Source organism: Sceloporus occidentalis, unplaced genomic scaffold (assembly GCF_023333645.1).
Source record: "Sceloporus occidentalis isolate IW3139 unplaced genomic scaffold, rSceOcc1.0.p SCAF_8, whole genome shotgun sequence".
NCBI lineage: Eukaryota > Metazoa > Chordata > Lepidosauria > Squamata > Phrynosomatidae > Sceloporus > Sceloporus occidentalis.
This window is the reverse complement of record NW_028316988.1, coordinates 29,869,635-29,885,328: the sequence shown is the minus strand read 5'-3', so window position 1 is coordinate 29,885,328 and position 15,694 is coordinate 29,869,635. Positions and strand designations below refer to the sequence as shown.

The 15,694-nt window shown below is 43.7% G+C and overlaps 1 protein-coding gene across 4 annotated transcripts in view; it reads right to left on the bottom strand.

The window, feature by feature from the left end:
• Nucleotides 1-4,260: 4,260 nt before the first annotated feature.
• CRTC1 (CREB regulated transcription coactivator 1) overlaps nt 4,261-15,694 on the bottom strand; it is a 57,664-nt gene continuing 46,230 nt past the window's right edge. The window contains exons 11-15 of one of the 4 annotated variants that reach the window (XM_089537074.1): nt 14,318-14,419; nt 10,225-10,311; nt 7,962-8,030; nt 7,487-7,682; nt 4,261-5,190 (exon numbers count right to left, since the gene is read on the bottom strand). In XM_089537074.1, coding sequence (XP_089393200.1) covers nt 4,979-5,190; nt 7,487-7,682; nt 7,962-8,030; nt 10,225-10,311; nt 14,318-14,419 — 666 coding nt within the window. In that variant the 3' untranslated portion in view covers nt 4,261-4,978. The remainder of the gene's footprint in view (nt 5,191-7,486; nt 7,683-7,961; nt 8,031-10,224; nt 10,312-14,317; nt 14,420-15,694) is intronic. The other 3 variants (XM_089537075.1, XM_089537076.1, XM_089537077.1) reach the window with 3 other exon arrangements.

Sequence of the window (15,694 nt, the reverse complement as noted above, 5' to 3'; positions counted from 1 at the left end):
GTAGAGTCTCCCTCCTTGGAGGTCTTTAAACAGAGGCTGGATGGCCATCTGTCAATGGGGATGCTTTGATTGAGAGTTCTTGCATGGCAGAATGGGGTTGGACTGGATGGCCCTTGTGGTCTCTTCCAACTCTATGATTCTAGGAAAAAGAACTTGCATGTAAAATCTGAGATGGAGAGGTCAGGATGGTGGTGGTACAACAGTCTTTCCCAAACTATTCCCCCCCCCCGCCCCCAATCTTGCTGCTTGAGTCTGGTGGGAGATGAAGTCCAGCTTTACTGTGTGGAAAGATTTGAATAAAGAGGGTGGGAGGTGGGTCAAGAAGACCCATTCCATCTTGTCAACATCTCTTTTGATTTGTCATGCCTAGAACTGGTATTTCAGTTCTAGACCACATCAAGGGGTTGGACTAGATGGCCCTTGGGGTCTCTTCCAACTCTGTGATTCTAAGGAAAATATGAGGTCTGACCAAAGCAGAATAAAGTGGTACTATTACTTCCCATGATCTAGACACTTGACTCCTACTGATGCAGCTTTGTACCATAATAGTTTTTTTAGCTGCTGCATCACACTATTGGCTCATGTTCTGTTTGTGGTCCACTAAGACTCCCAGATCCCTCTCACATGTACTATGGTCAAGCCAAGTGTCCCTCATCCTATATCTGTGAATTTCATTTTTTTCTGCCTAATTACAGTCCCTTACATTTCTCCCTGTTGAGATTAATCTTGTTAGTTTTGCCCCAACTCTCTAAAATCTTAAGGTCATTTTGAATTCTGACCTTAGAGTTCAGATCACATTTGGGGTGGAGAAAGGTTTACAATTCAATGTATTCCACCATTAGTACAGTAAAAACTGGCACCACCTTCCTGCTCTGCAATCCCAGGTGAGACAATAAGGCTGAAGCAGAATAGACAAGAATTAGAGATCAGACTAACACTTGGATCAAGGCTCCACTCAGCCATGAAGCTTACTTGGTACACTTGCTTCCTTCCCAACCTAGCCTACCTCTGAGGGGTGTTGTGAGAGCTAAATCAGACAGCAAGGAAGAATCATCTATTGTTCCCTGAACTTTATGATGGAAGGGCATCAATGGCCAAAGTGAATGAGACCATGATCATTATGAGGCTCAATCAAATTCAAAGCAAAACTCAGAAAGTTCCCTCTTTTAACTCACAATAGCTCCCTGCTTCCCCTAAGCAGAGACTCTATTCAGCTGTGATTCAGAGGAAAGCCAATACATCTAGGTCTGGGAGGCAGGAGGAAGAAGAACCCAATGCAGTTTTTAAAAAAGCAACAGAAAATAAGGTGCATAAATACAGAATGTTATTATAAATGCCCCTAAATAAAACAGAATGATATGCAACAGGAAACATTTAAAAGAAGCTACAGTGTCCTCAGCTGGAAGGAGAGAGGAAACATCACATAAATCTTCTAACCTATTCCTTATGCTATGACCCCCTTGATCTTCAATCTTTGCTTCCAAAACCCTTTCTTCAAAACACTCAAAACCCAATGAACATTTGCTCAGTGCAAGTGGTCCCTAGCTCCTAGTTACTCCAAAAGATATTGCACTCTGGTAAGAAGTGTCAGTGTATAGAGATAAGTTAGACAGATATTAAATTAAGGCCATTTTGTAAAACTACTTACAATTTATCAATAAACACGTTCTCCTATGTACATATGGAGAGAGAGAGAGAGAGAGAGAGAGAGAGAGAGAGAGAGAGAGAGAGAAAGAAATAGCCATTTACATCTCTCTGTAAGAGTTATGGATCTCCACACACTGCCCTCAACCCATAAACTTTGAGCTTCTCCTCTGTCCTTCCCCCAAATAACAGATGCAAGGATTAAAAAAAAAAAAGGATTCTGACATGCATAGAATCCAACAAAAGAAGGCCAGGAACAGAGAGATGAATAACAGTGAGATCACAGGGAGCAACCAATGATCCTGAAGAGAAGTGCCAGAGTGAGACTTAGACCTGGCTGCATCATACCTTCTCTGCTAATCTTGTCTTAACCAAGGGGATTCCTCCTGAAGATGACAAGAAGCCACAACCATCTTGAAATACGTGGACCATCTGGAGGACTAGAAGTGATGAGGCTCAAAGGACCACAAGGGTGAAAGGAGAGGCAAACCGAACAGGGTGGGCGGAACAGCACACCAAAGCGTCACGCAAGCACACAAAATCTGACAAGACCGTACATGGATAAACTCCCACCCATTTCTCTTTTTTTAGTGCAAAAAATATGATAAACTGATGATGGCAGAAATGATGCAAACAGAAGCAACCATGCACTCATAAAGGGATTTTCTTGTGATACAAACACACACACACACACACACACACACACACACACACACACAGAGAGAAATACAAATATAATGCCCATATGAGCATGTCAGTATTTTGGGACCTGCTGAGGAGGCCCTTCTCTCTGTCGCACTACCTTCGCAGGCACATGAACAGGGCCTTCTCAGTGGCTGCCCCCAAGCTCTGGAACTCCCTTTCTAAGAAGACTGCTACCCTCCTTGCTAGCCTTCTACAGGCAGGCAAAGACCTTTTGGTTTTGGCTGACCTCTGAGACCCAAAGAAAAAGGGCCTTACTAATGTGCTGCGTTGCCCACATATGTTTTTTTGCTTCATTTTAACGGCCATGCTTTCAACTGCTTTTGATTCTATTGTTAGTTTCGTTATATTTTTAACTTTTGTATGATATGAACTTTTAGATATACAGTCGGCCCTTCATATCCATGGATTCAGCCATCCACGGCTTGAAAATATTCACAAAGATATAAGTTCCAAAAAGCAAACCTTGATTTTGCTATTTTATACAAAGGACTATGTCACTGTATTCAATGGGGCTTGAACATCCACGTATTTTGCTATCCAAGGGGTCCTGGAACCAAACTCTGGTGGATATCTAGGGCGTACTGTACCTGTTTAACATTTACAAGCTGCCTTGAATTCCAAGGATAAATAAGAGAAAGAAAAATAACTTGTGGGAGCAAGAGTCCAAGAACGGAAGCAGCAAGAGACATTGGGATGCAGAAGAAAAACTGAGTGAAGATGTGGTAGGACTCAAGCAAAGGGTTCCAGGAAGAAGGGTAAAATCCTTGGCATCCCTTGCTCAGCTCAGGCCAACTAGAAGGATTCAAAGGTGAGCTGTAACCAGCCCAAGCACCCTGTTTAAGTTAACATTCCCAAAGTATTCTGAATACCCCTGAGCAACCACAGAGATTGAAAAATGAGCACTTCATCAAAACATCCCGTACTTCTACATGGCACAGCAAACAAGGGCTTTAAAGGTTGCTTGGGATTGGGCTGGGGGGGGGGAGCAGATGCTGTCTGAAAAAAACTGAAAACTGAACAGACAGCACACCTTACATCTCTTCAGGTGATAGCAGTCTATATATCTGCAACTGAGACTCAGACAAGCTGGAGTGTGTTCATGTTGAGAGACCAGTCCTTTAAAACAATCGCTCCTGTGCCAATAAAAGATACCAATTTTCTGTATGTGAGGACTGAACACAGTTGAACCAAAAGAACAGTGTGTGTACATAGGCTTTTGGTGTGTGTGTGTGCATGTGTAGGGGGCTCCTGGGCACTACTATCCTCAGGGTCTGTGTCCCTCTCTTCCCATTATCTTCAAAGTGCTATCATTCTGCTGTCCAAGGCAACCCGCTCTGGTGGCACCTCCTGAGTCACTCCAGCCAAGGTGCCAGTCTGAGACCCAACAGATTTTGCTCGTCTTTCCTAGGAGCCAAATATGCCATGCATCAGAAAGAGCTTTTTTAAAAAAACAACAAACGTACATTGATTATATATAGTGTACACTAACTATCTTCTCCAAGCAAAGCAAAGAACCGACATGTTAAAAAAAACAACTGTTTTTTAAAAAAAAAGATCTGCAAAAAGAGTGCCATTTGCATTCCTTAGGCAACGAAACGACAGGACTTGCAAGCACAGTTAGAAAAGTGTGTTCTCCCGCTTCTTCTACCAGCCCACCCCCCTGCAAAGTAAAAGCTCTGAGGAAAAACAAAAAGAAAAACACAAGCATCTTTTACCCCATTTGTTGTGCTGAGCAAATTGTGTAGCTCACATAACTTTCTGTAAACGGCAGCGTGCGTGCACAGGCAGAACTACGGTTCTCAACAACTGTCAAGGAAAGAGATTCGGGGAAATAGGCAGGAGACTGTAAATCATTGACACCCCACCTCCCACTCCCCCAAACCCCCAAAAGTTATCTGAATTCCCCCCCCCCATCCAATTTCACTCTACTCTCCTTTTCCTTAGTGACAAGGGAGCAGCATAACATTAGTGGGTCGGTGGCTTCCCCACTTTTCCCTAGACTTTGTCGAACAATCCCCACTCTGAACCCAGGAAATCCCTCTCCCCTTCATGCAGAGGTGGCTGTTTCTGTAACATAAATCAAAGGCTTGGTAGTTTTACATAGATATTTTCCCCCAAAAAACAAACAAACATTTATCTTTTAGACAACTCTGTCCTGTCCCACCCCGGGACTGACCGAATGGGAAGGGGCTCAACCTCTTCTGCCACCACGTCCCACCAAACCCCAAAACCTTTTAGCGCAAAGGCAAAACAAAAGGACCAAATGCTAGAAGCTTTGGTGACAAGCAGAGAGATCAAAGGGAAGGGGGGTTGGTTTGGAAAACAGCCTCTCTCAACAGCCAAGCCTGTGGAAGGGCTGGGAAGGGGGTGCTGGGGCGGGAGGATGAAACTGGCAAGGGGTAGGAGGGCCACTCTGCAAGTGTTGAATAAGTGCTGCTAAAATTGGACACAACAGTGGAGCTCTGGCTCTTGGTAGCTCCTTAAGGCAGGCCAGTCCTTTCTCCCTCGGAGTCCCGGAGCAGCTCGGATACACTGGAGGGGGGGCTTGGTGATCTCATGTGTGCATGTGCGTGCTCTCTTTCGCTCTCCCCGCATCACCCCCCCTTCCTGCCCACCAGTCCTCTGTCCACTACAGCCGGTCCATCCGGAAAGTATCCTCTGTGGCGGGATCAGCAAGGACCATGTCTGGGTCATTGAGCATATGCAGCCCATCCAAGGTCAAGGGGTCGATTTTGAGTTCATCCAGAGGAAACTGGGAATCCGAGTCGAAGCTGACGTCCCCTACCCCGGCTAAAGAGCTGGTCAGGTCCTTCGACAGGCTGGGAGGCGATTCTCCAGTAACTGGAGGGTGGGGAACAAAAATAGGAGGAAGGAAGAGAGAGAGAGAGAGAGAGAGAGAGAGAGAAAAGAAAGGATACTTTTGGTCAGGATCAGTCTGTTTTTCTTTCCACCTAAGCCACTTTTGGGTGGTCACTGCCTCTCCCCCAATGGACCTCCTGAAATACCCTGTGTGGCCTGCATATTTCTCACTCCTAGACTAGCCTGATCTAACCTGATCCCTGATTCACCCAAGAAAAAACAAAGCAAAAACTGCTCCCAACTGATGGCTTGTCCACTCTTGGCTTGAAGATGCTCAGCAAGGAAGAGTCCACCAGCCTTCTGAAAGGCAGTATGAAATAATGGCTACAGGGCTGGACTGGGATTGAGAGACTCCCAAGATGGCCTTAGGACAGTCAGTCTTTCTGTATTATCTACCGTACAGGATTGTGTGGAGAATAAAAATGGTGGTGTGTGTGTGTGTGTGTGTGTGTGTGTGTGTGTGTGTGTGTGTGTGTGTGTGTGAACAATAGGCAACCCCTTGAGGAGGAGGGGCAGGATCCAAATGTAAAAAAAGGAATCACTGGTGCCACTATCAGCCTGCTTTTACACAGCTCAAGCCAACTGCCCTCTAACCAAAGCTCCAAAAAGTTTGAAAATCAAGTCGTTCTGGAATTTGAAATGCAGCTTCCGTGCCATAATTCACTATCACTGCTTTTCTTAAACAGTAACTTGCATTATGGAAGGTCACAAAACCTGAAAAAGTTCATTCCAAATGTATCTAAAATGCCCCTTAAAAAGTAACTTTTGAAAATTAACTTTAAAACGTTTCTCATTAACTCCTCTCAAAAGGAATTGTAACTTAAGCACATGAACTCTGAATCTTTCCTGCTGGGCACTGTCTTTATCTTCTCTAGTGTTATAGCCCTTCAAGGATTGTTGTTGTTGTGCGCCTTCAAGTCATTTCCGACTATGGCAACCCTATCCTGGGGTTTTCTGGGGCTGAGAGTGTGTGATTTGCCCAAGGTCATCCAAGGATATGGGGAGAGTTCTGGCTGCACTCCAGTGTGTTAACTACCATACATACTCAATTGTAAGTTGATCTTATGTATAAGCCAAGGCCAGATTTTGATATGACCCATGGATAAGTCAAGGGTAAAACTTAGGGGCATATAATCATTGATCTAAAGGATGAAGCAAAGGAAAACACTTGCAAAGAATTTACAAAATTCCAGAAGGCACAGCGGTTTGTGATCACCCTAAAGGCTGGATGAATGACATAGTAGAAGGAGGGTCAATGCTCCCAGGATAGATTACACTCTTACCTTTCACCAAGGGTTTCGGGGTCAATTTTTTGACTAAAATTTCTAGACTTATACATGAGTGTATACAGTAGGTCTGGCTACAGGGATCACACAATTGTTCTGTTCCAACAATTCTATTGTCTGCCCATTTGTTCTGGGCACAATTCAAAGGGCTGGTTCTGACCTATAAATCTCTTGACAGCTTAGGTCCAGGCTATGTGACAGTCTGTATCTCCTTGTATGAGCCTGCCTAGATCTTGAGATTCTCAGTAGAGGTCCTCCTTTCAGTCCCGTTACCTTCACAAGTATAACTGATCCGGGATGTGAAACAGTGGCTGATCCAATTTTGTAACTCACTCCTTCCTATCTTTCCATCAGCTTCATTCTGGCAAGCTTTTAGAATTGAAGATTTTTGAGGTGAGATTAGAGGGTGTTGCATTGTTATAAATGGCACTGTACATTTTAACTCTTTTCTATCCTTTTTAAGGGTATGGTTTAAATTTTAATATGGTTAATAATTATAGCAAGGACATTTCTATACCACTTATCAGGGAACTAGCACTCCTTAAGCAGTTTATAATCTGTAAACAGATTGCCCCCAACAAGCTGGGTACTCATTTTACCGTCCTACGAAAGGATGGAAGGCTGAGTCACTCTTGGAGCCCTCCTCTCAGATTGAATTTACAACGTTGTGGCTGCAGTACCAGCATTTAAGCTCTGCTCCACCAGGGCTCCCTTTAATTTTAATGCTATTTTAATATTAATGTTTATGTTAGGCATCTTTTAAGAATGCTATAGTTGTGTATTCCTGCATGGTCCTTCCAACTCTAAGATTCTAGGTTTTGTATGTTTTTAATTATATTGTAATCATCTAAATTTGTAACCTGCCTTGAGTCCCAATCTGGGAGAAAGGTGGTGTATAAACAAAGACTATTATCCTCATCCGCTTCACCATCCACCCAACTAGAGCAAGGTCTGAAGGTGTCCCACCCTCTGTGCCCAGAGAGCTGCCCTACCTGTTAAGATGATGTTGGGAATGTTCCCATGACTGGCATAACTGAGCTGCTGGGTGTCCTGCAGGCTGCCATGGCTGCCAGTGAGCCCCATCATGGCGGCCTGGGAGTAGTTGAGAGTGGAGCAGGGGCTGTAGAGGCTGTTGGAGCTGATAGCATTTTCAATCATGTTGAACTGCTCGAGCTGGAGGAAGAAATCCTGGAGATAAAGACTTAAAAAGCTTTGGCAGATTAGACCAAAGGTCTACTTAACCTCGTATCTGCTTTCCCCCAGGCAGAGGAGGAAGACAGCCTCTCCCAAATTTCTTTGTCCCTAGCAGTTAGTATTATGAGACAGAGTGCCCCTGTACATGCAGGCTCCATTTTGATATCATGGCAGACTTCTGTAACAGGATGCCCCTCCAATCAGACTGAAGTCTTTCTAGACAGGCCTTACTTTTAAGCATGGGTGTACCTTAAACAAAACATTGGTACTTACCGTGAAGGTTCCTTTTCTGCAATGTTGGGGAGGAAATCCTTCCTCTGGGTCTTGCTCCTGCTCTTCTTCCTTTAGGCAGGGATTCAAAAACTGTCACTCAAACTCACCATCCCCTAGGAGGAGAGCCAGACCCTCCTCCCCCGCAGTGATGGTATGACAAGCTGTGGTTACAGACTACTAAAAACTACTCAACATAGACATTCCCACGCTAAAATCCAACAAGGGCTGGGAATGGATTTCCTCCCCAACATTGCAGAAAAAAACCCTTCACGGTAAGTACCAATGTTCTGTTTTCCTCCAGTGTGTGTGTGTGTGGGAGGGGGCAATCCTTCCGCTGAGACCTATCTAAGGGTCATGTTACTACCCACAAAATATTCCTATGTATGTACGAACTGCTTCAAGACACATCTCTCAAATGTTGCATCTGCAGTGGAGCACCTGTTGATCTTATAATGTCTAATTCGGGACAATGGGGGAAGCCCAGGTAGCCGTCCTGCAAATCTCTAGCCAGAGAACCCCTGTCCTCAGAACTGCTGTTGTAGCCATACTGTGATTGGAATGTTCCTGGATCCCCTTTGGTGTTAGTAAGGACCTATGTACATAGGCCAACTCAATGCACCATCTCAAACAACGAGCCAACGTCCAAGAAGAAACCTTCTGACTTTTCATGGCCTCCTGAAAGGACATGAGGAAGAAATCTGACTGCCCCAACTCCCTGGTCTTCGCCATAAACTTTTAATTCCTTACATACATCCACTCTATGCCACAAATCTTCCTGTGGAATCTGTGGGTCCGAGCAGAATGAGAGAAGCACCACTTTCTGTGCTCAGTGAAAGGTGGGATTTACCTTAGGGACAAATGAGGGAACCAAACAAAGAACCACTGAATCTTTATGAAACCACACACAATTCCTTGGGTACCGAAAGTGCCCTTAGTTTAGATACCCTACAATACCTTCAGTTTCAGGAATTTCAACTCCATATCCTTTAATGGCTTAAATGGTTCCCTCAACAGAGCCTTCAGCACCATATCCAAGTTCCAGGAGGTCCCTAGACACAACTGGGGCGGAGGGAAGGTCTGGTTCTCCACCCAGGAGATGGTGAGTTTGAGTGACAGTTTTTGAAGCCCTGCCTAAAGGAAGAAGAGAGGAGCAAGACCCAGCGGAAGGACTACCTCCCCATACTGCAGGCAAAATGGATATCTATTCCTATTTGGGCCTTCTCATATAAATGCTAAAAAAAACCCCATAACACTGCAATCCTTCACACAAGAGATAAGCAAGCTTTGGGGGCAAATTTTGCACATGTTCAACCCTGGAAACCTGCCAAGAACAGCACAAGGGATGAAACATTTCAGCTCTTAAAAAAAAATAATTTCCATAGTTTTCTCCTAGCTGTGGGGGAAAAATAGTGTTTATCAGCAGTCTTTCTGCAGCAATCACACATCGCAAAGGTTTCAAGGAATAATTTTGTGCAGATATACATGTGGGGGTCATTATATATTAATGACCTCCACATCCCCTAGAAGGTGTTTTGGGCACTGATTTTTTTTAACCCCAGCTGGTATGGGGGGGAGTTCCAAATGTGGTGCAAATACCCACCTACTCTAGGGGTGTGGACATTTTTTACCCCCAGGGACAGCATGCAACCCAAGGAGCACCCTTTGTTCACCCCAATCTAGATGTTTGCACCAGGACTGACTCTGCCATTCTGCTTAGCTTTAGAAAATTGCTCCTTCCAGAGACCTCTGGAACTAGCCAGTCTCCTACGTAGGTGAGGAAGGAGACCCTGCCAACTGCACAGAACGGCGTGGAACACAGACCATGGACTGTTTCCTATTCCTACTTTATTCCAAAAGGTGCAGGCTCCTAATGGCAACTCACACATGAGATGTTAAGGCACTATTTCTTGAGGCAACTTTTGTTGAAACAATCTTAGGCCATGCAATGCAGAAAAAGGATCCAGTTATATTCTCTGAAATGAATAGTTTGGGATAATGCCAAAACAGCAATTCACTTAGGCCTCCTAAGCCTGTTTAGCAATTCTGTTTATTTCTCAGAGTACAGTGTTCAGGGATTGTTGGAGCTGCAAAGTGCGTGTATATATATCTGCATGTAAAGCAGAGTTCGGAAAAATTGTTGGGTTTTTTTATTTTATTTTATTTTATTTGGATGACAACTCCTACAAGCTGTGATTCTGGAAGCTGTCATCTAAAATAGTAGCACTTCTAAACTGTGGTGCAAAGAAACAGAACGCTTGCTCACCTGGTGGGATAACGCATTTGCCTGTCTAGCTGTCATCTGCTGATCATAACAAGAGTCTCCAAAGACGCTCCCCAAGATGGATGTTTGCTGCAAGTAGAGAAAACAACACTTAGCACTTCTTGGAGCCGAGTCCCTCTGATTCTCTGATGAAATTTCTGCAAAGAAAAAAGCTGCCCCAGCGGCCCACCTCATGCACATTTAAGGGCTCCTCTTAAAGTCTGTATCGCTAGCTGATTTAGAGAGAAAAATCTGGATTTCAGAATTAACAGCGACCTTATTTTAACAGCATGTTTAAGCAGTCTAGTGTGAGTTCTGGACTAGGACTAGTTTTAGGTGTCAATATCCACTGAGCCGTGAAACCCACTGGGTGTGCAGGTGTGGGGAACTTTTGGCCTCCAGAGGTTTCAGACGACCACTCCCATAGTCCTTTGGCCATAATGGTGGACTAGATGACCCCCAAAATGCCTTTAAACTCTAAGATTCAGAGGAATTATATTTTGTTACTGGAAGGACTTTTTTTTTTAAAAAAAGTCAACCAACTTTCTCTTAGGGCTTAGTCTTCACAGCGACATACAAAATAAAAAGCTAAAATTATAACAACCAACAGAATATTCATTGAAAAGAAAAAAATACTATATTATATAAAACAGCTTCAGATTTAAATAAAGTAAAATAAAATAAAATGTAGGGAATCAGCAAGAAAAATCAATGAATGATGTGACAGAATTTTGGAGAGGGGACGATCCATTTGCAAAAAAAAAGAGATGTCAGCTATAGTGAGTAATCAGGGGAAGCAAATCCTAAACAAGTGGGGTCAGGTTGTACATACTGCCCCAGTCTTCCTTAGTGGCTGAACACCACATAAGAACAGTGCAATGTTGTGTGTCAATTACTGTTACAATTATATACTACAGAGCTCACATTCCTAAGAATAAATATTGATTTGCGATGAAAAGGGGGGACAAAAGCAAAGAACTGGAAAAGTTACTTTTTAAAAATGACAACTACCAGACTCCCCCGGCCATGGCCATTGGCCATGCTGTCTGTGGGATTCTGGGAGATATCCAAAAAAAAAAAAAAATATCCTCGGCAAGTTCTGGGAAATGGTGGTTATATTTCTAATTTCCCTGAACACATATACAGTACATACACACCATTGTGTCAGGGGGCTGAATTTTTAAAAGTCTATATTTTATGGGATGAGAGCTTATGTGATGGTGGTAGACCTTAAAACTCTGAGTGAATGAAAGCCATTCTTCCTTTTTTTTTGGCTGTGAATCACAAGCTGTGAATCACAATCCCAAGTGCTCCCCCACCCATGGCTTTTTGGGCCATAGGAGCGCTACATCTGATCACCTTTTGGCTGCTGTTGTGAAACTGGAGAAAAGCTCAACACATGGAGGCACTATGATACCTTCTTTTAGGGGTAAAGCTTCCAAGGAAGTACCCACACTGGTGTTACTGTGTAAATAACAATCTCTAGGATACCAAACCATGCTGGTCTCCAAATCTCTGAATAAATCTTGCCAAGGAAACTCCATGATCAGGTTGCCTTAGGGTCACTATAAGCTGGAAACAACCACCGCAATGGCAGGGGGTTGGACTGGATGGCCCTTGGGGTCTCTTCCAATTCTATGAATGTCTTAAGGTAGTGTTTTAACGGGATCAATTATTAATTTTAAAAAAAAAAACTTTTGTGCCTCACATTGTTTTAGCCATTTTATTTTAACCTATATTGTAAACTGTCCCAGGTTTCAGTTTAGGAGAAAGATAGATTCTAAATCAAATAAATAAACACGCTATGCACATAAGGGGTTTCAATGTGTGACACCTCCAAACAGGGCTGGGAAGTCCTGTCTAAACCATGGGAATGCTATAGCTAGGCAATACTGAACTGGATGGATCAAAGGCTCAACTCAAAGGTAACTTGCACCTTTTTTATGGAGAGTACCTTTGAGGTTAGACCTAGAGTTCTATTGAGCCTAAAATAAAACACCATGGCCAGCAATCTTGAATTTGCACAGCTTTGCTCTACAGCACACCTAAGAGTGCTTATTGTGAGCCGAGCAATGTTCAAGTAAGTCCCTCTGTCCTTATCAGCCTTCTAACTGAGGAGGTGCTGGGTTTCCCGAACACCATTTGGAAACCACTGCCTCTCTGCTACATTATTATTATTTGTTCATCTACTCTCCTCCTCTCTCACTGTTCACCCCAGGCTGGTTATTATAAAGCATTATATTTTAGAACAGTGCCAGGGAGCAAGGTGGTGTGTAATCGGTGCTCTGAACCATCTCTCCAAGAACATATACATAAATTCCCCTTCCGGGATTCCTAAATCTGCTGTTTTTAATATGTTCACTGCCAGCAAAGGCCATTCAGAAGATATTAGCTGGGGCCTTTTTCACTGATTCAGCATTTCAGGTTCCAAGCCTGGTCCTTGACTAGCTTGGCAGTGCAAGGCGGAGGGGGATGATCACTTTGCTGATGCTTTCCTCCTTTTCATTAAGTGGGTGGTTGGGGGGAACCTGGCCAACCGTGGATAACCAAGGGTGCGCATTAATGCACCAAGTGTAATGCTCTGCTAGGAAAAAAGGCTGGTAACACAGCTCCTTGCTCAGAACAACTGATTGGAAGTGGAACTTGGCTTCAAAAGAAGTGTTGCAAAAGCCCTCTGCATTCTGAAGGGAGGAGGACAGTAATATAGGCAGAATATTTCTTCTTGTGACACCCCAGGTCTGGAAGGGTCCAGCGATTTTACACAGATATTTTTATATTCCTGCTCTACAGTGTCCTTTGTGTTGTTTATCTGCTCCACCTGAGCTATCCAGAATAATAACTGAAGATGGCTTTCCCCTGCAACGAGAACAAGAACAAGCCTTCCAGTAACAGGATAGCAGCCCAGGTTGACTGGCTGTAAGTTAACCCAATGCTTCTGAGAAAGTCTGTAAGCCAATGACTAAATTTTACTTCAGAGAAGCTATCAGGGGCCACAATCCAGTGAACATGGCCAGTGGGGGATTTCAGAAGTTGTTGTTGTTCAAAATGTAACCTTTCCAAAGTTCTGTCAATAACATAAAACAAGGTGGATGAGTCAATTTCTCATGTGCTTTTTCACAGGTTTGTTCTGCTTCCAAATTAATGTCATTTTTGAGTGAAACCTATACAAAGTTATGTACATAAATCAGAGGTGGGCAACTGTGGAGGGCTAGGAGGCCACATTAAGCCCTCATCCCAAGACCCTGGAGCACTGCACATTTTTGTGTCTCTTTGGGACATTTCTATCATAAGTTTGGGCTTTCCTGGGCCATTTAAGGCCCAAGAGAGGACATTTTTAACCACAGGAAGCAAGCAGAAGTCAATTCCTGATTCCAAAAACATGCCTCTACTGGTCTTAAACTGTGTCTAGATGAGAGAAACATGGTAAAAACAGTCCCCATAGCCAATTTTTGGTCCCTCAGAGGCCCTGGTAACCACCAAAATAGCCTTGGGGTGCATGTGGCTCATGGCACAAATGTAGCCCACCCTTGCCAGAAATACATCCTTATATATTTTAACCTTATATTCACAAAATACACATTCCACTGTATTGCAAATGTACACTGTTCTAAAAACATTTTATCCGGAGATATGCACTTCAAATGCATATTGATATGTCTGAGAAAAATTACATTTAATCAGGAAATATGGAATCAAGTTGACTATGTAGGCTATTCACATCAGAATGTGCATAGAATGAATTTCTGAAGTACTCTCCAATAGATGGGGCCACTGCGTGGTCACCTAAACCACAGCTCATAAGTTCCCTTTTTGGACTATGATTCCTAGAACATCCCCCCAGACAGCATGGACAAGTAGTGCTTCCAGAATCCTCTAGCCAGCATGGACAATTGAAGATTCTGAGAGTGCCAGTCTCTAACAGTTTTTCCAAGCTTTCAATTTGGATACATTTTCAAATAATTTTTAATACAAAGGAGGGGAGTCAAAGACGTTAAAAAGTTGATCAATGGCAAATTAAGTAGAAAAAAAAAGGCGAAGAAAAACAAAAAAACAAACACAAGAAGCATGGAAGTCTTAGAAGCATATGGTCCCTTACTTGAGGGGAGCTTCCAGGAGAGAAAGCTTGATTGGAGACAGGAGAGGTGGGAGACTGGTTGGCTGGGGAGCCGGCATTGCTGCGGTACTGCTGGAGTGAGCCCTACAGAAGGACACAGTGTTAGAGACTGGGGAGAGGTTCAGAAGGAGATAGAGAGAAATCACAGGTATCTGTCATTTTACACCTGAAGCAGGTAAGCCACAGAACGGAGGAAGAGAGACAATGATATGGGAGGCGAAAGGGAGAAACATCTTGCACAAACCCAGTGTGTTAGCCAGTACCGTTAGAACAATGCCCAGAGCGGTTGTGAATGTCAAAAAGAAAAAAGCGGGGGGGGGGGGGGGAGAGAAAGGCATTTGAACCCGCCACATATCATCATGTCCATCGCCCTTTCCTGCACCTCTCTCAGCTTTCTGGAATAAAGAAAAACTGTGCTCAGCACTGGGTTTTCCCCTTACAGTTGGCACTCCACATTTGCAGCTTTGATTTTTGCGGATTTGATTATTCACAGATTTGATTAATATGTCCTCTCTAGGAATCTCTAGGTCCACCAGCGCAACCCTGCCAGAAGTTGACCGCAGAGTTGAGCGGGAAAACCTAGACGTTCCTAGAGAAAACACTTCTCTAGGCATCTGGAGGTCCTCCAGCATGATTCTATTATCAATGTCTGGCAGACGTTGTCCGTAGAGTTGCACTGGGGGACCTGGAGATTCCTAGAGAGGTGTTCTCTTAGGTAAAAAGAATAGTGTTTTTTTCTACATTCACAAAGGTCCTTCACCCCTAACCCCAGCAAATGTGTTGGGACCACTGTACTAAGTAAACTCTCATTCCTTGAAACACACTTTCTGTGTTTTCTTTTGACCTCTTAAGGAAAGGTGGGACTTTGTGTAATACACTACAATTGTATCAGAGATACTATAGCTTCCCCACAGCATAAGCCAGTGATAGGCAACTGTCAAAGGTTTAAGAGACTTCCCCCACATTCAAGGACCTTATGGGTAAACCCTGTCCCCCCAAATCCTCTGATGGCATGGAGGGGCAGTTTCACCATGTTTTTGGCCTTCTCTGGACCAGAAGAGTCCTTTTTTCCAGTTACGTGCTAATGGAAAAAGGCCATCCCTAGGGTTAAACTGCCAGGGGGCAGGGCAAAGACACGGTCAAATTACTGTCACATTTTTAGGGGGCATTTGGATTTATTTTTTTTTAAAAACTAGGGGTCTTTGGGGTCACATCTATTGCATGGCTGGTATCTTCTCTCCCCCTGAAGCTTCCAAATGGAGAATGAAAACTGTAGACCACCTTGCTGTGTAAAGCTATGCTCCAAAGCATGTGGTTAACTGACCAGTGAAACTTCTAAAGCACAAGAATGGAGCTCAG